At 47.4% G+C, this 21462-nt stretch overlaps 1 protein-coding gene across 2 annotated transcripts in view; it reads right to left on the bottom strand.

The window, feature by feature from the left end:
• DLG3 (discs large MAGUK scaffold protein 3) overlaps positions 1–21462 on the bottom strand; it is a 1928515-nt gene that overhangs the window by 1627946 nt on the left and 279107 nt on the right. For both annotated transcript variants that reach the window (XM_078640191.1, XM_078640192.1), the window contains exon 3: positions 10055–10203. In XM_078640191.1, the coding sequence (XP_078496317.1) occupies positions 10055–10203 (149 nt within the window). The remainder of the gene's footprint in view (positions 1–10054; positions 10204–21462) is intronic.

Genomic DNA, 21462 nt, shown 5'->3' with positions numbered 1-21462 from the left:
AGAGTGGGTGTGCAGGGACTGAAGATCGGCTAGGAAGGGGACCCCTCTATGACCTTGAATCTAACCCTGATCAGGGAGAGCCTAATGACTCCCACCTTGACAACTCAGATTTCCCAGAGGATACTACAGGTGGCCCAGAGGTAGCCTCCTTTGTTCTTCCTGGGAAGGTGCATAGTAGACCAAGGAGGTCTAGATCCTCCTCTGCAGAATCCAATGCTTTAGGACATTCCGTAGGGACCTCCATGTCTAGTAATAGGGACAACTCTTTTGATAGTGAAAAACAACTTCTTGAACTTGAGAAAGCAAGGTTTAGGCTCAGGTAAGAGCAGCTCGCCCTTGACAACTAGAGGTCCAGAGAGCTAGGAAAAAATTGGGACCAGAGTCCCATGGTGGTCACAACAGTGTTCCTAGAGTTAGAGAATAGTCTTATGACCATAGGAACCTGAGCAAGATAGTCCCTGCCTACCATGCTGGGGATGACATCCACAAATGGATAACTACCTTGGAAAGGCCTTGTAAAGTTCAGAAGGTCCCCCAGGAACAGTGGGCAGCTATCTTGTGGCTCTCCTTTGCTGACAAAGGTAGCGATAAGCGCCTCACTGTTAGAAAAGAGGATGCTGATAATTAGTTGGTACTGAAGAGTGCTCTCATAGATGGGTTTGGCTTAACTAATGAACAGTATAGGATTAAGTTCAGGGACATCCAGAAAGCACAAACTCAGGACTGGATAGATTTTGTTGATAGTGCCATTAGTCTCTGCAAGGCTGTCTACATGGAAGCAAAGTGCATGACTACCAAGGATTATACAATTTGATTATGAGGGAGCAGATCCTTAATAATTGTCAGAAACAGTTTTTTTCACCAGTACCTCTTGGACTCTGATCTGACCTCTCCCCAAGAATTGGGAAAGAAGGCAGACAAATGGGTTCACACCAGGGTGAAGCAAAACAACCAGGGTAATGGTGGTGACCAGCAGAAGCACGATTCTTCTAAAAGTCAAGATAAGGGTGGGGACAAGGAAAAAAGATAAGAAACAGTCTTCCCAAGTGCCCCTAAAACCTGCATCTGGGGGGTCACAAACATCCAACAAAGGCAAGAAGAAACCTTGGTGTTACTTTTGTAAAGTGAAAACCCATTGGACAAAGGATGCTGATTGTCCAAAAGCCAAGGAGGCTACTCCTACTACCACTGCCCCTAAGGCAACTGCTCCCCAAGCACAAGTGCAAGTGGTGGTACAGGAAACACGGGATTAGTGGGGTTAACCTTAGATTCTGTGAGGGGTTCTGACTTAGTCAGGACTCCAGCTCAGGCTGGTTTGGTCTGTGATGGTGGCATAGGTCTTGCCACCTTACTGGTAAGTCCCACTAACATGAGCAAGAACAGGCAGCAGCCTTTGATAAATGGAAAAGAGGTAATGGCCTACAGGGGCACAGGAGCCAGTACCACTATGGTGACAGAGAACCTTGCTTCTCCTGACCAGATCATACTTAGACAAGTGTACTAAGTGACCAACGCTAGCAATGTCAGGACTGACCATTCTTTGGCAGTTGTGAATCTCAGCAGGGGAGGGGTAACTGGACCTAAGAAGGTTGTGGTATCTTCAGACCTACCTGTAGATTGTTTGTTGGGTGATGATTTGGAAACCTCAAGCTGAGCTAAAGTAGAGTTCAGGACTCATACAGAAATGCTGGGCATCTCTGCCAGAGTTTTTGCTGTGACCAGGGCTCAGGCCAACGAGCTACCCCACTGAACAGGCCCAGGATACTGGAACAATGGACAGGTGCCTTCCAAGAGAAGGAGCAGGAAGGGTAAGGCTTTGCCCTCCTCTCAGACTCAGTGTGAAGATCAGTCTCTTGAGGGAGAGGACCTTAGTCCCTGTGAAGGTACTGCCTCAGAGGAAAGTGGGCCTGATCAGGCTGAGTTATTGGTGGCAGGGGGCCCTTCCAGGGCATATTTGAGTTTTGAGCAGCAGACCTGCCTCTGTCTTGAACCCCTCAGACAGCAGGCTGTTGCTGAAGCTACACGGAATATCAGTGGGTCCCATATGATCTACTGGGATGAAGGTCTTTTTTACTTAGATGGTAAAGACCCCAAGCCTGGTGCCACCAGGACGTTGGTTATACCCCAGAAGTTTAGAGGTTTCCGACTCACCCATGCGCATGATATTCCTTTGGCAGGACACTTAGGGCAAAGCAAGACTTAGGATAGGCTTGTCTCTCACTTTCATTGGCCCCATTTGTCTGAGGACACTAAGGAGTTTTGTCTCTCCTGTGCCACTTGCCAAGCCAGTGGTAAGTCAGTTGGCATCACAAAAGCCCCCTTAATACCACTTCCAGTAGTTGGGGTTCCCTTTGAGAGGGTAGGGATTGACATTGTTGGTCCCATGAATCCTCCAACTGCATCGGGGCACAGTTATATTCTGGTGGTTGTGCACCATGCCAATAAGTACCCGGAAGCTATTCCCCTTAGAACCACTACAGTTCCTGTAGTGGCAAGAGCCCTCTTGGGAATTTTTTCCAAAGTGGGCTTGCCAAAGGAGGTCTTGACTGGTAGAGGTACAAACGCCATGTCAAGTTACATAACTGCAATGTGGAAAGAGTGTGGATTTAATTATAAATTCAACACACCCTATCATCCTAAATGCAACGGGCTTGGTAAAAGGTTCAACAAGACCCTAAAGGGTATGATCATGAGCCTCCCAGAAAAGCTTGGGCGAAAATGGGATGTCCTACTACCCTGCCTTCTCTTTGCCAACAGAGAGGTTCCTCAGAAGGGGGTTTGCTACAGACCTTTTGAACTTCTGTTTGGACATCAAGTTAGGGGTCCATTGTATCTGGTGAATGAGGGATGGGCGTTGTAGGAGAGTAGGGTCTGCAATCCTATGATCACCCAGATTTTTGCTTTTTGATGCACTGGTTTACGACTTTCCCTGGCTGTGGGCCTGCTAATCAGACCCACAGCCTAGCTGTTCTCTCTATCCAAATTGTACTCAGGTACTGAATTGGCACTGGGCCCTCTCCAAGTCCCTGTACCCAGGGCTGAGGTGTACCCAGGAGTCTCCCAGGGGCTGAAGCATGTATTATGCCACCCCTGGGCTGACTAACTAAACTGACACAACTGGCTGCACGACAGCTGGGGCAAGGTGGTGTACTCACCCTTTGCTTTAGATATAGTATACCTATATCTAACCCTAAAATGGACACACAGATCTCCTATCAGTCACTCCTATGGCAGGCCTTAACAATCCTGAAGGCAGAGTGCTTGGAATCGCGTGAGATGGTGCTCTGGCATGAGCTGAGCCTGTCTGCGGCTTTCGGGATCTATCCCTTAGCCGTTTCCATGATATCGCATACCATATACTCGTAAGTGCATTATAATCCTCGCGGTTAAATGCCAACTCTGGTATCGCTTTATCAAAACATGTCGAGTAAGGTGTCATACGAATTGGAATACTAACCCCTCGCCAATTCTGGCGACGGGGTTAGCATTCCACCCTTCTAGAGGGACACGACATGCATGTAGCCTGTAACCCCGGTTAAAGCCAAACATAGCCTCAGCTCCACAAAATGGATGCTGCCACCGAGACACAAGTCTGCCCTCCTGCTGCTGGGAGTCCTCCCAGAGCAGGAGATAAGGACAAAGGGTTTCCTGCCAGGGGCGGTGCCAGCACCGTCCCAGACAGGATTTTGTGTATTGTAGGTAGGCAGGGCTATAGAGGAAGGTGACTGCACGTGGCACCCCGGTGCTCACTGTGCATAGGCTGGCCTGAACCAGTTCCAGGGACATTCCAGACCCTGTGCTGGGGAAAAGCCCGCCAAGGAAGTGGGTGTAACCACCCCCCTCCTGGTCCCACCCATAGGGCAGGACTTAGTCGTGTGCCAGCCCCCTTTTCCCAGATAAAGGTAGAGACTGGCCCCCTTCCAAATCAGATCATCTTTGAATCCTGAAACTACTTTCTACGAAAGGAACTCAAGACTTCTTCCTAAGATTTCTCCCTTGTGGCTAAGGAGTAGTCACCCTGCATCCGCAGGCACCATCTAAGAACACTGCGGTCTGCTGCACGTCCTTCCTCCGGAATCCGACTGCCCAGCTCGACGAGAACCGGCTTCCCTGGCACCTCTGACCTCTACCCACCTCTACAGCCAAGCTGAGAACCGTGGGTGCGACGAGACCTCGAGGGACCGGCCATCTTCAAGACTGCACGACTTCTGCACAGCAAGCCCGCCGAGTAATTTCCTGGTGAGTGCTTTGGGGTCCGAGAAGCCCCGACCCTGAGCAGCTCCAGCACCGAAGAGTAGCCCCCCAGCATCTCCACGATCGGCGTGGGGCCCTTCTGCTTTTTGCTGCTCACCGCGTTGTTTGGTTACTAGCCCGCTGGCTTGTGGCCTTCTGAACGACGCCCGACGACATTTCTGCTGCTGGTCTGGTTGCTCCAGACTGGCCCTTGCTCCCTTCCAGAAGAGGAGCACCCCGGACCCTCCTGGTCCACTCAAGACGCCATTTTGAGTCCACCGCGTGGGCTTGAATTAGCCAAGGCTTGTTGCCCAATCCTGGGTGACTTCGACGCCGACAGCTTCAACCATCGTGGGACAGCTCGCCTCTCCATCCTGGTCGCCGACAACGCCTCCTGGTCCGTGAGATCTGCAGAGCCAGCGTCGCCCACTCACCTAGTCGAGGTGACTGCCATCCGGTGCCCTCCTGGTGCCCACTGACTACTGGCTAGTAGTCACGAACTTGGTCCCCGCTGCTTTCAGGTGTCATCCATCTTCGATCCAGGCTTGGATCACTCGAACAATCTTCACTGGTCGCCTGCCAGCAACTCCTTTCTTCCAGGCTCCTGGTCCGGCAACGAGGATTCCCGACGTCTTTTGAGACCTATGCAGCTGCAGCCCCTGGGCTAGGTAACTTCGGCACTTCGGTGTCCCAGCATAGCCTCACTATCCAAGGGTCAGGATCCACTGTCGTTTTCTCCCTACCAGGTCGGGTTCGCCCGTGAACACTAACTTTGCCTTTACTAGCTCCCATAGACTTTGGCCCGCATTCCGCGTGAGAGTGCACGCTCTGCACCCGAGTCCCCTAGGTCTCCTAGAAGTAATCTAACGATACTATAGTCAAGTCCTAGCGATTCCAAAGCCTATTAGTACTGTACTTACCTGCTAGTAATTTCGCATTCCACTTTTAGAGTATATGGTTTTTCGTGCCCCTCGGGCATTTGTATATACTGTGCTAACTTAAGTATTTTCGTAAGAGTTTTGTTGTGTGCCTAGCACCCTGTCCTCATAAAGAGTACAGGGTTGTTGTGATTCTAATAAATACACTGTTTATTTTCATAACACTTGTGTGGTGTCCTTTCACTGGGTGTTCAAGGGGTAATGTGATGGTAAAACAGCTGGCTTAACACGCCCTCTAGAGTCTTAGCCTTAGACTGCTCGTATCCATGCTACTAGGATAGCTGGTCTATAAGGTTGACTTACAACCAATCATCAATAAGGGTTGTTTGGACTGATACATAGTGATCACTAGAATAGTGAGCACTGCATATCAGGCCAACTTCTCACAGGCGTTATTGCTCAAACCTCCCAAACAGGACATACTGGACTATGTACTAGGCCTGCGTTCTCACATGGCTGAGTACATTAAGAAGGTCAGCCAAGAACTTCAAATAGCTTGGCATGACCAAAAGGGTGTCCTGGCTGTTTACCAGGCAGGTCAGAAAGTCTGGGTGCTGGAGCCTGTGGCCCCAGCAGCTCTCCAAGACAAATGGAGAGGACCCCACACTATACTTGAGGAGAAAGGTGAGGTCACCTACTTGGTGGACCTAGGCACTCCCAGAAGTCCCCATAGGGTACTTCGTGTGAACAGGCTAAACATTTTGTTGACAGGGCAGACATGGGCTTGCTCATGGCAACTGATGAGGGACAGGAGGAAGAGAGTGACCATCTCCCTGATCTCCTCTCTCAGAACCCTGGTGATGGATCAGTAGATGGAGTTGCTTTGGCAGGCAGCCTAACTGATCAACAGCAAGGTGATTGTAGAAAAGTCCTCAATCAGTTCAGGTATATGTTTTCCCTGACACTCAGTCAAACCACCTGGTGTACCCATGAAGTGAATACAGGTGAGAGTCTACCTCTTAAGAATAAAATCTATAAGCAGTCTGACCATGTCAGAGATTGCATCAGGGCAGAGGTCCAGAAGATGTTGGAGTTGGGAGTAATTGAACCCTCGGATAGCCCTTGGGCTAGCCCAATAGTCCTAGTACCTAAACCTCACACCAAGGGTAGAAAAAATGAGGTTTTGTGTAGACTACAGAGGTCTCAATGCAGTCACTAGATCTGATGCTCATCCAGTTCCCAGGGCAGATGAACTTATTGATACTTTGGCCTCAGCCACGTTTCTGAGTACATTTGACCTGACTGCTGGCTAATCAGACTAGCTGAGGATGCCAAACCAAAGACAGCATTTTCAACCCCTCATGGGCACTAACAATTTATTGTAATGCCTATTGCTTTGAAGAATGCATTTGCCACATTCCAGAGGTTGGTGAATAAAGTTCTCACAGGCCTGGAAGCCTATAGCTGATATCCTCCCTTCTTTTCTCCCCTTGAGGCTCTGGTTCTAGCGCGGGACACCCCTCCGGGGGTAGCTGTGCGCTCTACAAACTACATAAATAAATAAAATAAATAAATATAGTGCAGCATATCTAGAGGATTTTGCTGTCTTTAGCTCCACCTGGGATGATCACCTGGTCCACCTCAAGATTGTTTTGGAGGCTCTGGAGGAATGTTTTGGAGGGTCGCCTGAATCTTCCCAACTCTTTCCTAAGGGTACTTAAGGGCTTACCTGTGGGTGGGTCCCTAGTTTCATCGTGGGACATGATTCAACTTCAACTTCTACCATTCGGGCACTCTGGACTTCGTCGCCCTTTCAGTCTACTGCATCGTCTGTGCCTGTGCACCACACAGGACCCTTCCAAGGCGTGGGCTTTCCAAGACACTTAAAGGAATCTCCCTTGAAGTGAAGGAGTAACTTCCTTGCATCTGCAGGCACCGCAGCTAAGCTGACTGGTCTGCTGATCCTGGGCTCCCACAGACTCCAAAAGTCTCAGCAACACAGGTGGTGGTTGTCCACAGCTCATGATGCCTGCCCTGCCCTTTAGCCAAGTTTGAGGCCAGTATCCCTCGTGGGAGCCACAGGAACCGAAACCCTGTGCACTGCATTGACTTGCTGTTGCAAAGGCTTGTTGGCTTCCTTCCACCAAGATCTTTGGGCTCCAAGTTGCCCCAACCTCAAGCATCTCCAGTGACCAGAATTTTTGTCCACACCACATCGCCTGCATCGTGGTCTGAATCTTTTGGTGAGCTGCTCAAGGTCCTCTTGCAACTTCAGTGCCTTTGGCCTGTGGGTCCTGTTGAGAGTCACCTTTGTTTCTTTTGTGCTCCCCTGGTTGTGCGGGGTCTGCCCTGACTCTCCTGCTTGTGGTGAGTCTCCTGCCCCTTGTTGTTACCGACATTGCACCTTCTTCGACTTCTATGTTGTTTGCAGCTGCCAAGGCTTGTTGGTGCTTCCGACGGACGCTGACCCCATAGCACCCGACATCCAACATGGGACAGCTTGTGCAAGGCTCATAGTCTTCCTCAGCATCGCCTGGTCCTCACAGCTGCAGAGTCATGGTCACCATCAACTCTCTTGCAGCACACGACATCTGTGGGCATTCGTCTTTCAGGTCACCGGGTCACTCCTGAGTGAGATAGACTCTGTCCCCTCTGCTTGCAGGTACCTCTCAACTAGAATCCACCTTTGGATTCCACAGGACACTTTCTCCTCCTCCAGCACTTTCCTAAAGTCCTCCATTGGGTACGACGGCGGTTTCCGACAGCACTTCACACCTGCGCACCCCGCTTCCCTGTTGTAGTATCCATGGGTGGGGTGGCTCTCCCACCTTCTTTCTTCCGAGGGGTTACTTTAGGGTCCACTGGGAAGAGTCCTTTATCTTTTAAATTTTAACCGCGAGTTACATGTTGATTTGTATGGAGAACGCGGGTCTATTCACACACTGCACCAGATCTCTGCGGGGCTCCTAGTCTCTCACATTGGGTGGTTCCTTGAGTCCCCAGCACTTCTACGTCCTGTGGACATTGTCTTGACACAAGTCATGGTTCTTATACTACTTTCTTAGTATATGGTTTGATCCTCCCTGGGGTCAACTGTGTATTTTGTGCAATTTACTTGATTTCTATGCAAAGTATTGTGTGCATTGTGTTTATATCTGGGTAGGAGATACCTAAACGGGTGTATTTTATAATAAATACATATTTTTATAAACACCTTGTGTGGTTCTTTTTCATTTAATCTATACATATAAGAATGCATTCTGGTAAAACAAGCTGCTTTAAACTCCTTCTGGACAAAGCCTGAAGGATTTTTAGACTGTTATTCTGAATTTCTTCATGTAGGCCACCAGGTGGAGTCCCATAGCGAAGTGTCTTTACCGAAGATGACTGCTTCTCTATCTGGGGACTTCGTATATGCAGTCTGAGAATTTGGTTTGGGTGTTTTGTTGTACAGGACGCGCTGGGTGTTGTCTGCGTGGGTTATAACGTTAATTTTTTATTTCGCGGGTACAAATGATGCTTGTGTGTGGGGCTATGTTGGCATTGAACAGCGTAAGACTGAGCGAGGATCCTTGTTGAACTCTACAAATGAGTTTGTCGGCAGCTGAGGTGAAACGAGTAAGGCTGACCATCTACATGCGGGCTGTGAGGAAAGAGCAAATCCAGCAAAGCGCATGTCCCTGAATGCTGGCATTGAGTAGGAATAGAATGCGGATGGGGTGGAAGAAGGTCTCAAAGGGGGTGGATAGAGCCAGAAAAGTGAGGGCAGCAGCATCTCCGCTGTCCATCAGGGCCGGCTCTAGGCATGTGCAAGCTGTGCACCAGCACAGGGCCACCAAACCCCAGGGGCCGCCACGCCAATATATATCCTTAATATATTAATCCTCTGAGGATGGATACATATTTGCGTGGTGGCCCCTGGCAGGGATTTGGTGGCCTCCGGCTCTGTTCCACTTCTAAACATCCTGACCCCCTCCCCTCTTTACTGGCCTGCGTGCTCCGCCCCGCCCAGACCCCCTCTTCCGGGCCCCTTACCTATGCTCCTTGCCCAGGGCCACCATGTGTCCATGAACAGTCAGAGGTCATTAATGGCGGTGATGAGGGTGGTTTCAGTGCTGTGATTGGGTCTGAAGCCAGACTGGGTGGTGTCAAGGAGATTGTTGTTGTTGAGGTGGGAAGCTAAATGTTTGTTCATGATCTGCTTTATGACTTCCACCAGCAAGTGTAACAGGGATATAGGTCGGTAGTTGGCTAGTGTTTTAGAGTTCACTGAGAGAGAGAATTGTGGGGTGTTTCCAGGCGTTTGTCCTGGAAGGTGGCTGCGTGATTCCAGTGGTGAGGGCTGAGCTAATAAGTGAATATGTGATGAGGACATGGGTACAAAGGTGCTCCGGAGTGCATGGTGCATAGGTGTGCTGTGGATTTGGCAGCGCAATTCTCCTAAGGTTCGTTCTTGTCCTCTATTTGAAATCATTCTGATCCTTGTAGTACTCAATGTTCTCACTCCAACACTGTCTAAAGGGCACACATACTCATGGTGAAATTCTCTCATAGTTTTCCATTATATTTTGCAGGTACAGCTGACTAAGCACTGGAACTCTTATGTGCATTTCATGCTTTTTAGCAATCCTCAGAGAAGAATATTTGCACTTTTTATGGGTGAGGGTAAGTAGACAGCCACTAGAAAAGACCCAATGAAAAGTTTCCCATGATCCCTCTCACCTCAGCCGGTGACGGGCAGGGAAGAGTGGACTTGGGAAGACGACACATGCCAGCGTGGCTGCAGGAATTGAGAAGATGCTTCCCAGAAGTCTACCCCATGCCAATGGAATGGTAGAAGAGGTGGAGGTCTGTGTAGGTGTGTAAAGGAGGGTACGCTCTTTTACAAGTCCACTCTCGAGTAGTGTGCAGTGTATTGTGTACTCACGCCACTCTTCCCATACCTCAGAGTCACGGGTGAGGTTGTTGTTCGAGTCCATGGAAAGGCACTCCACAGGATCATGGTGGTTTTCTGTGATCTCGCTTTCTGGACCCAAGACTTCATTCTGCTGGACGGTGTAAAGAAGACTCTGCTGATAATATTCCTGAATCTCTGCAAAAACAAGAACATGCTCTGGTTAACTTAAGTGTGCATGATTGAATACATCACCAGAAAACCCCATAATCACATGCTTTCTCTTCCTCGTCACAAACCTTACAAGGTGTAATGTCCTTAAAACAAACAAGCGCACTAGGTCTTTGCATTTGCAAAAAGGTTTGGGTCTTCCCCTATGCCATGACCTTCACCCAGAAGTCATTCTTGTCTCTCTCCTTAGGGCAGACCCTGCATTGGATGCTGCTCTCAGTAGGATGAGTAGGAATATAATTTTCATGTAGAATTAGGGTTTCCAGTTTCAATCTATTAACAAGGATTAAACCCCACCAGAGAGCAAATGTCGTTCTAGAATAGATGGTAACTGAAAGACACATAATTTCACTGCACTGACAATGGCGCCCTCTAGGGAAGCATAAGGGCATATTCAATAAGTATTCACAGTCTAGAGTTACTACTGTTCCTGCAAGTGAAACATGCTGAAGAGGTGACGTGGAACTGCACATCTAATCGTGGCATGTTCCTGTGGAGATACATGATATTTTTGGCAGTTGTAAACACGCCATCATGGTTGTTTGAATTGCTGCAAACACAAGGAGATGATGCTGAGCGCTGAAACTTTTCAGACACTCACCCCAGTCACAGATCTGGGTTGAATCCATCATCGTTCGTTAGCTCACTTCGCCACCTCAGTTCAGTCCCAGCTATATGCAAATCGGTCTTGACTCTGTGCCTCATGGGAACAGTCCAGCCCGAACTGCCAAGCCAGGTCTACCCTGAAATGAAAACAAGCATCCTGGGACCGGTTTCGGGCTAACACCCCTCATCAGCCAGGACTGTACGATGATGTATTCAGAACAGATCTGTGACTGGGGGTGAATGTCTGAAAAATTTTCAGTGCTCTGTCCATCCTCTCCTTGTGTTTGCTTTGTTCGCCCTAAGTTGGCAGGGTATGCCCAGACATGGGTCCCTTGCTCACTTTGCCACTGGATTCAAGCTAGCCTGGCTGATGAGGGGTGTTACCCCGAAACCGGCCCCTGGATGCTTGTTTCCGGTTCAGGGAAGACCTGGCTTGGCAGTTCGAGCTGGACTGTTCCCATGAGGCACAGGGTCAATACTGATTTGCATATAGCTGGGTCTGAACTGAGGTGGCGAAAAGTGAGCTAAAGAAAAATTAAGAATTCAATCCAGATCTGTGATTGGGGCGAGTGTCTGAAAAGTTTTAGTGCTCCGTCCATCATCTCCTTGTGTTTGTGTTTGAATTCCTCCCTGAAGGTGACACTTTGCCTAGGATGTTATTGAACCATGCACTTTCCCCGTGAACCCAGTTAGCATGCGTGGAGCGGTGTGGAAAGAAACATAATGAAGCGAGCATTGTGTCTCCTCACTGATGCAGTAGGGAAAGTAACTGGGGTTAAAACTTTCACTGAAGAACTTGATACCATCTTTAATTGAATAATATCTTCGCGAGAACGGCGTTTGCAAAGCCAGGTGGAAAGAGGTGTTTAGTTTTAAAGCTACTGATAAACTGAGCCTATGTCATGCATTTTCCCCATAGTTTTATGTCACCTGCTGCTTGGACAGTGTGAGCGTGAGGTAACAGAATGCTTATGTGTGCCTGGTTGGAGTGACTGTCATTTGGAGTGCGTGGGCTTCCCGGGGGGCTTCCGTCATACCATCTACTACCTGTAACCCGAGACCCTTATCCTATTGACTAAACCAATCCTGTTTCACCTAGGCTACTGACTATTCTGCATCTTTATTTACCACAATGGCGAAGAGGGCGGCGCTGTGACTATATCAGCTGAAGAGCATGTTCTGAAAGACATTCACCCCAGTTTGAGTGGAGACAAAGTAACAGGGTCCTTAAAAAGAAGTCGTTCTTGAGCTAATTGATAACAATGGAGGGCACTGCTTGGCTATTCAGATTTATATTACGTATTTCCAAATCCTCAAATACAATATCAAACTGATTAGAATGAGTCAGTGAAAACCAATCAGGCACATTAATCTTATTTAGTGGCACAAAGGCTCCTTCGATTGGTCCTTACCAATGTTTCGTACCATATTATTTCTTCCTGTCCAACTCCTCTCACTTAAATCCCAAGATAATAATGTCACTGGTTCATGTTTCGATCAAATAAGGGTTAAAGAACAGTCTTTGTGTCCCAAGAAAGATGCAGAGTAACAACAGCCATCGTCTCTTTTAATCTGGACTAAAGGCCCGGCTAACATTGGAAAAGATCAGCCTATCTGAGGTGTCGAGGCAGGTCACTCTTAAAACGGCAGTATGACTGGTAGGAAGATAGCTCTCATCTCGTCATTATGGATCATCACTTGTCACATCTTCAGGGACCATCTCTTGTTGCATCTTCAACTACCATCTCTTGTTGCATCTTCAGGGACCATCTCTTGTTGCATTTTCAACTACCATCTCTTGTTGCATCTTCAGGGACCATCTCTTGTCCTATCTTCATGGACCGTTTTTGTCACATCTTCAGGACCATCTCTTGTCGCATCATCAATGGCCATCTCCACTGACATCTTCATGGATCACTTCTTCTCACATTTTAAATAACCACCTCTTGCCATGTCTTCAGGAACCATCTCTTATTACGTCTTCAGGGACTATCTCTTGTTGCATCTTCAGAAACCATCCCTTGTCATGTCTTCGTGGACCATCTCTTGTCACGTCTTCCAGTACCATCACTTCTCGCCTTTTCAGAGACCATATTTTGTCACATCTCAAGAGATCATCTCAGAAGCCATCTCTTGTCATGTCTTCATGGATCATTTCTTGACACACCTTCAGGGACCTTCTCTTCTTACATCTTCATGTGCCCTTAATTGTTGCATCTAAAGGGACCAACTTTTGTTAATTCTCTAGGGGCCATCATTTTGTCGCATCTTCCAGAACCAGCTCTTGACATGTCTTGAAGGAACAACATAAAACTGATCAAAAGCTGTTTTCCATAGATCCTGTAAACTACATTACCCATTTCAGTTAAAACAAAGGTCTAGTGCCAACAGACCAAGCAAAGCTAATCCTAACCTTCCAAAGCTATAACATCAATTATTGTCACAGTCACAGCACCTTTAGAGAAAGGTCTGAAATGTGGAGGCATTGAAGCACACCAAGTGTAATTCTTTGCTTAATTTGGGCAGGATGCCTGGTACAGGTGTTTTAGGACGCAGCACTCTATTTCTGCAAAATGTGTTTACTTTTAGGATGAAAATATTAACCATACACAAGAAATATTCTGCAAGAAATAGAATTCTCGAGAAGAAAGAGTTGAGTAAGGCTTTATGTTCCACGGCACTGAAGGTTTCTGAGAAGTTGAGAAGCTTAACCCCTTCGGCGCTCATGACGAGCTGAGCTCGTCATGAGTCGTGCCGCTCGCACGCTGATGACGAGCTCAGCTCATCATGTAACGCGGCTTTTTGAAAAAAGCCGCGTAGCGCAAAAATAGCCGCCGCACGCATGCAGTTAAGGATCCGTGGATTGCTCTAGTATTGGACAGGAGGGCATCAGAGACTTCTTGAACTGTTGCCCTTTCAGTGCTGCACAGTGGCCTGAATCCTGACAGTCCCTCATGGTAGAGGGTGTTGACCTGCCATAAAGCCAGTGGCAACTGTATTTTCCGGGACGTTATCCCAAATGGCAGATAGAAATGGGGCAAGGTTAGTATCTGCCCAAACTGCAGCATGTCTGGGAAGACACTTTATGTGAGGGAGATGGTAGGTGCACAGAGTAGCAATCTGAAATAATTTACTGGAGATCCATTTTACTATGGATACTTGAATGATGTCCCCCTTATAGGAAGTGGCCTTCAGCAGGTCCAGGAGTCTTGAAAGATTGGTTACAGAGAATGCCTTGAAGTGAGCAAATGCCGGGTTGTACCACGGGGCGTTGGTTACTGCTGTGTGCCACTGATATGTAGCCTGATTATGTTGATTGTCGTGGAAAAGTTGTTAATGGAACTTTCACGAGGTGGGTCGCAGATCGGGTTGATGCAGTGCTTGAGGGTGTCTCTTGGAGGCTTCCCTCGTGATAGTAGTGTAACATGCTGCGTTGGCCTCCGTGATCAGCTAGGATATGCAAAACGGAGGTCTTCTTCTGAGTGTGTTTGGCACCAAGGCCCTCATTTGCAAGACACTGAGGCATCAGCATTGATGCGTCCGTTTCCTTGTGCCTGCATCAAATGTCCTTGCGACATTATGGATGCACTGTATTTACAACTCAGGGCTCCAAAGGCGAAGGATTAACAGATGCGTTGAAAATTAAGACACATCTGTTTGCGCAAAAATGACGCATTGGTGGAGTTGGTCGTAAAACTATCGCAGCTCCAGCAATGCGTCAGAACACATAAGCGGCCCCCATTGTAAAAGCCCTGCATTAATCCATATGACTGGTCTGAGCAAGCATAAGGATTTTGTTGCAGTCAAGTCGTAGAGTGACACAGTGAAATGTAAATTTCACTGCACCAGTTCTATGAGGCTATTTTGCACTGGAACGCCTAGTACCCTTCATACATTATACCTGATGCAGCTATAATGTGACGCAGGGCTCTACACACTGACACATTGGACCCAGTGCGTCAATTTGTAGATATGGCACAGTGTGGCGCATTGATTGACCCACCGCTGCATCAAAAAAAGTGACCCAGCGGCGGCGCAAGGGGCTTGTAAATAAGCCTCTATATATTTTACTGCCTTCTGCTGGATTGTCTGCTGATGGGATACCAAGGAGCAGAGGGCTAGATATTAGAGGAGTGACTGTGAATGGAGTGTGGATCTGCAGTTGCCTCTTCGGTGTAGTTGAGGTGAGACAGACATGTTTCGACAGATGACCAGGTATGATTCTATGGTAAGAGAGTTCAGGTTCTCGTGGGGAGCATCGATTGGGAGTTCTTGAATGACGGTGACAAGGGAAGCTGGGCTTGGATTATTATTATTATTATTATTATTAATAATTCATTCTTGATAGAGCGCATGGCTACCCTTAGGCATCTCTGCGCTATGTGTGACCACAAAATGGATCCAGTCTTACTGCAGTTTCTGGAAGAGCCATGTTTTTAATTGCTTCCTAAACGCCAGATGCTGGGTCGTTGAACTGAGCTGGATCGGGAGGGTTTTCCAGAGAATGGATGCATTGTATGAAAACATACGCCCACCCGACCGTAATGTGGAAAAGTAAATTTTGTCATGTTCTGTGTCCCTACGTGTCATCCATCATATGTTATGTGTGCATGATTAAATATGCATATGCATTCCCTATGTTCGATTAATGACGCAATTACAGTTGTGTCCACCTCTAGTATGGCAGTTTCCAGTTCTCGTGAATACTACGAATATCAGGCCCATGTAAAGCTACGTTGCCACGTTTCTCAGTGTGCACGTTATTTCATTGTAAAGTCCCCGTTTCTAGGCCTCAAAAGGGCCCGGACACCAGATTCAGCTCTTGTCTCCTGTCTCCTGAAGCCTCGCTGAGGAGCGATACAGCCCCCACCTGTGTCCTCGACCCTTCACTTATTTCCTGCCTCGCAGTGCCCGGCTCAGCCTGGCTCTGCCTCTGAGTTTGCCAAGGGTATGTTATGATTCCAGTTATCAGTTCAGTCCTCCTTCTCTGCATTCCTAAAGCTACTGAATCGCATCAATAGTTTCCGTCATTGTCTAGCCTTCACGTCTCCATGTAAGAGAAATACTGCATTTAATGGTCATTTAATATTCTTCATCACGCACTACATGTAGAATAATGCATGGTCCAGTCTTAGTGTCTGTTAGCCTTTCCCCTCCTGTCTTCTAGTTTATATCAACATGTTCTCTAAACATCAGATACTAGATACTGTTTAGGTACATGTCGCCCTGACTCTCCAGACTTCAGTCTCTGCTCCTAGCACAGAGTTCGAAGCCCCCAGCTTCTCCTAGTAACACGTCATTGCTAGTTTGCGCGCACCATCAGGTTAGAGGTCCCGGCTCCTCAGGTAGCCCCCTCCATGGTTTCCGCCCCATTCATGACATATTCTGTTACGTTTGCATCACATGTCTATGTATACGCCCTGTTACACCTCTTTTCACCCTTATCTTTCGCGACTACTACGCGTCACGCCTATTGCTCCACCCACTGCTACGCCCATTGCAATGTAATGCTATGTGTTTGCGATATGTATATATGCCCATGTACTGTTATTAAAAAGTTATCCTTTGTCCCGATCCTGACCCCGACAGCGCTGTCGGGCCCTGCCATCCTATTCCTGTGCAGGTGGTCCTGTCCCTGTCCTTTATGCTGTAATAAACCTGCAAACTCCTACTACCTCGAATCTTGACTCTTATTTATTGAGCTATCTGTTATTCATTTATTCATTCAAAAATAGGGTATTATTTATTTATTTACCACATAATGGCGCCCGAACAGGAACTTGCCCTTTCCCCACGCGTCGGTGAAGCCACGCCGACCCCCTGACCCTCTGCAGTCGTGACGGAACTCTTCTGCGCACCGGCAGATATTTCTGCTTCAAGTATCCCTCAGGCCCACGGAGGAGACGGAGGAGGCGGTCCAGCATCCAGACGAGACGGTGGAGGAACGCGGCGAGTCCCGACCAGAGCCCAAGCCGAGAGTCCAAGGTCCGAGGTATCCGGAGGTCCACCCGTAACTGAAGTCCGAAGTTCGTCCGTCCGTCGTCGTAGCAGTCCAGTCCGATCCGAGGCCTTCCGTTCTTGCTGCCCGGTGAGTACCGTCGCTGGGGTAGTATCTAGACAGGGTCAATCTAAATTGACTCTGGTCTGTGGGTTGGTGGTACACAGACCCACAAACGAAGTGTTCACCTAGGTGGATACGGGTCTTGATGCGTCCCTTTATGGGACCGGTATGTTCCGTACTGTTTCAGCAGTGCATCCAGTAACTCTAGTCTGTTCCGTTCTCGAGAAATTCTTGTGTTTCTGTTCTCAGTATTCCAGGTAATATTCTGTCCGAACTGTTATGTTATGATGTTGTTCAATGTATTTCCAATGTCGTGGTATGCCTGAATTGTTCTCCCAATTGTTATTGTTCCTCGTCTATTGTATTGTGTTCCCATTCAAGTTTACAATGTCTCTCTTTTCGAGATTACGTCAGTTAAAAACTAGAAAGGGTTTGTTAGAAGAAGCAGTTCCAGTTCCGCCTAGGGACAGTCCAGGTCATTTTATGTATCAGAAGCATGGCATAAGTGCCATACTATATCTAGATTTATGGGTAGAGTATACCAAACAGTTAGAAGAAAAGTATAGATGGCCCGTATCGGGTACATGGGATGCCGAGTGCATCATGCGAGTAGAAGAGGCATTATGGAAAAAGAAAGCCAGACAGTCACAGAAAGATGCCATCGAGTTATGGCGCAAAGAAGCTCATAAAAGAACCGAAAAAGAAATCAGAAAGTCAGAATTAAGTAGAGAATCCTTGGAACGAGCCCAAGAAAGGGAATTAATCGAGATAGGTGAACGAGTTAAAGCCGAACAGTCAGACAGACAGAGGCATGCCCTCATTAAGGGTATGTACCCTCTTCTTGCCGAGGGCCTGCCAAAAGCGACCCCGGAGGCATCCAGTAACTTTCCGCCACCATTAGTTCCGACCAAGCTACGTCACAAACAGACCGCAGCTGATATTTTCATTTCGTCCTATTTGGACGACACAGTCCCAGAATATGCAAATCCTGTTCGCGCTCCGCCAGTCCCTGTAAATCAGGCACTTCCCGCTCCTCCAGACACCGGAGTACCTGTTACGGTACCCCCGGCCCAGCCCGCCATACCAGTTCAGCCCGCATTTCAATTTCCTGCCACACTAGTACGAAGAGGATCAGTCGACGACTCTAGTTTAGGGGCCGCAGGGGGAGGTACTCCTCAAACCCCGCCGCCACACAAGCGTTTAACGACAGCCGAATTACATATGCAAGCGTCACAGCGTACGCCCAGACATCAGTCTGTAGCAGAAATAAGAAAAGCCCTTAATGAATGTGGCTATGATCCAGTCCCAGGAGAGGATAATATGGTTTTATATTCATTACGTGTAAGAAGGGTGGCCGAGTATCTAGTCACCCTACCGAATATGAAAGAAGACCTAGACAGAATATATCGTTTCATCCGTACAGGGGATGATCCAGAAAGCATTGGCGAGGCCATGTCTCAAAGGAAAGCTGAGACCCAGCTCATGATATTAAAGTTTCTGATTAATTGTCTAATACGAGAACAAGATTATCCGACCAAAGATCAAGCCGAAATGAGAACCCTGACAAAGTGGAGTGATAATATAGCCGAGGGTAAGCACAGAACCATCAGTGCTATGGAAAGTATGTACAAGAAAATTCGTAAAGAAATAATAAGGTTACACGATCAACGTAAAGCAGCACAAGTAAGCGAGAAAGAAAGTAACTCTGATCCTGAAGAGTTAGACGACGAGAATCCCGACAGAATAGCGTATGTAGGAAAATCTAGATTTCCAGATCGCCATTTACGCCTAGAACACAAGTCTACTTTCCATCATCCAGCACCAGAACAAGGTTCTCTAGAACAAGTATTCCAAGCTACCGATCACATTCTGAAATCACGAATCGGTTACAGTGAGTTGAGTACTATGCATGAACAAGAACTAGCCCGATCAGCAGTCCGATGGACTACTGATTCTACCACTTTTCCAGACGAAATAGTGGCACAAATGTTTCTGAAACTGCCCCCAGCCGAGCAACGACTGGCGGGTATGTATATGATTCAGCACCTCATTACATTGTATGAGGGTCAACACTCTGATCCAGGCCCGTTCCACGATATCCTGAACAAGTTACTCCAGTATAGATGGAAAGGTTTAGGTACCGATTTAATTAGTGTCATTCTAGAATAGCGTCACAAATATAGAACGTTTTTGAACCCGCATTTTGTTCATGTCTCACCCCCAGAAAGTAAACCATTTTACATGGAGAGACAGAATCCGTTACGAGAAGTCCACCCAGTTAGAGGAACGGGTGGCGAACTAGAACGAGTGTTTGTTTACACCCCGATCACAAAGATGGAACTCCTAGAGATGAAGAAATTAATCCCCTGTCATGATAAAGATCCAGCAGGGTTCCATAGAGAATTAAAAGACATGCTCTGTATGGGAGAATACACGTATCCAGATATAATTAAAATGTTAAAAGTCCTGTTGCCCGCAGGGGTGTATGAAAAGCTCAAGGAAAAAGAATGGGAGGTGGGAGAGAAAAAGATCGATTGGGCAGTTCTAGAAGCCGAAGACAAGGCACGAGTACCAGGTACCGGTCTTGGAGCGAAATGTAAAGAATTACCGGAATTATTAATACAAGTTTTGCCTAGCTTATTGACAACTAGAAAAGAAGACTGGGATGCAATCTCAGCCTGTAAACAGAAACAAGACGAAGACATTAGTGATTTTTATTCCCGATTTGAGAAATGTTTTAGCATCAACAGTGGCCTCAAGACAAGTAGTGAGTCATACCCTCACCTTTTTGTTACTAAATTAGTCGAGAATTCAAGCCCACAAATTAAAAATCGAGTTTTGAAAGTCGAAAGTACCTGGCAAGCAAATACCCCGTCCCAGATGTTACAGATGCTCCAATACCACCAGAATAGAATCAGGGAAGAGCAAGAACACGAGAGAAAACGTATGAAAGACACGAAAATGAAAGTACTAGTTGCACAATCTGTTCCTCAAGACAGTCAGAAGAGGGGTCCAAATCAAGCCAGTCATCCTGCAGCTCCCGTTAAAGGGAACTGCAATTATTGTAAACAGCCAGGTCATTTTATAAATGAGTGTGCAGTTCTGAAACATAACATAGCTACCGGTAAGACTAAAGAAAGACCACGTCCGCCTAGACAAGAACAAGTTTCACAGACTCCTCAGCCACAGAATGCGCCACAGACAGTTACAGCTCCGCAGCCTATCGCTGCAACACAGCACGTCACACAGCAGATGTACCAGTATGCACAGTCTGAGTATCCAGAGTACCAACAGTACTCATGAAACAGCCTAGAGAGGGAGGTAGGCTTGCCTCTCATCGAGATACCTGTAGATCAAGAAGGTCCCTATGTTCACAGTCAAGTATTAGGGAAAGACAGAAAGTTTTTGATTGATACAGGGGCAAGTAGGACCACAATTAGCCACGCCGAAGTTCCAGGGGCTCCGCTCTCAGGCTCAAGAAATGTTTCCCTTGGATTTTCAGGAAAACCTATCGTAAATGAAATTTCAAAGCCAGTTACTCTAGAAGTAGGTCCATTGTCCCGCACTACTGATCTGTTACTTACTAAGTCATGTCCAGAAAACCTATTAGGCATTAAAACACTGAAAGAATTAGGTGCAGTTATATGCTGTTCCCCAGAGGGAATACGTCTGTTCCTACGTGACTTTAAGGGTCACTATGTATTACGAGATTTTGATCCCAGATTGTCCAATGTTCCGCAGCATCTATGGGCGCAAGGTCCAACTGATGTTGGTTATATGCAAATCACACCCCATCGTGTGACTCTCAAGCCAGGTGTGGTGTTACCACGAATCAGACAGTACAGATTGCCACCTGAGGCTGTAGCAGCCTTATCCAAAATTATTGACGAGCTCATGGCTCAAGGAGTGGTTGTAGAAACTGACTCCAATGTATGCAATTCTCCGATCATTCCAGTCATGAAACGTACTGATCCAAATGCACCCCCAGTATATCGATTAGTGATTGACCTACGAGAACTTAATAAATGTATTATTCCCCAGTACCCAGTTGTCCCAGATATCTCTTCCCTGTTGTCAGCCATTGATTCCGAAGCCACGTTCTTTACTGTAATCGACCTCAAGAACGCGTTTTACAGTGTCCCTATTCATCCAGACAGCCTGTTCCTTTTCGGATTTTGTTTAAATGGAAGGAGCTATATGTTCACACGAGCTCCTCAAGGTTTCACAGAAAGTCCTAGTATTTACAGTCAAGCACTTAAGAGACAACTAGACAACATTCACATGCCAACTGACACTGCCCTGCTCCAGTATGTCGATGATCTACTGATCACAGCCCGTTCTGAACGTGCTTGCGAGCGAGCATCCCTTACAGTCTTGTATTTCCTAGCCGAGATGGGGCACAAGGTGTCCCCTTCTAAGCTTCAATTCTGTGTCCAGCAAGTGGTCTACTTAGGACACTTACTGTCCAAGTGGGGTAGGCAGTTGACACCTGACCGTATCCAGTTAATAGCGAGTCTTCCTCAGCCCAAGACCCAGAAGGAGGTACGTGCTTTTATCGG

Source organism: Lissotriton helveticus, chromosome 4_2 (assembly GCF_964261635.1).
Source record: "Lissotriton helveticus chromosome 4_2, aLisHel1.1, whole genome shotgun sequence".
Classification (NCBI taxonomy): domain Eukaryota; kingdom Metazoa; phylum Chordata; class Amphibia; order Caudata; family Salamandridae; genus Lissotriton; species Lissotriton helveticus.
This window is presented reverse-complemented; position numbering and strand designations above follow the sequence as displayed.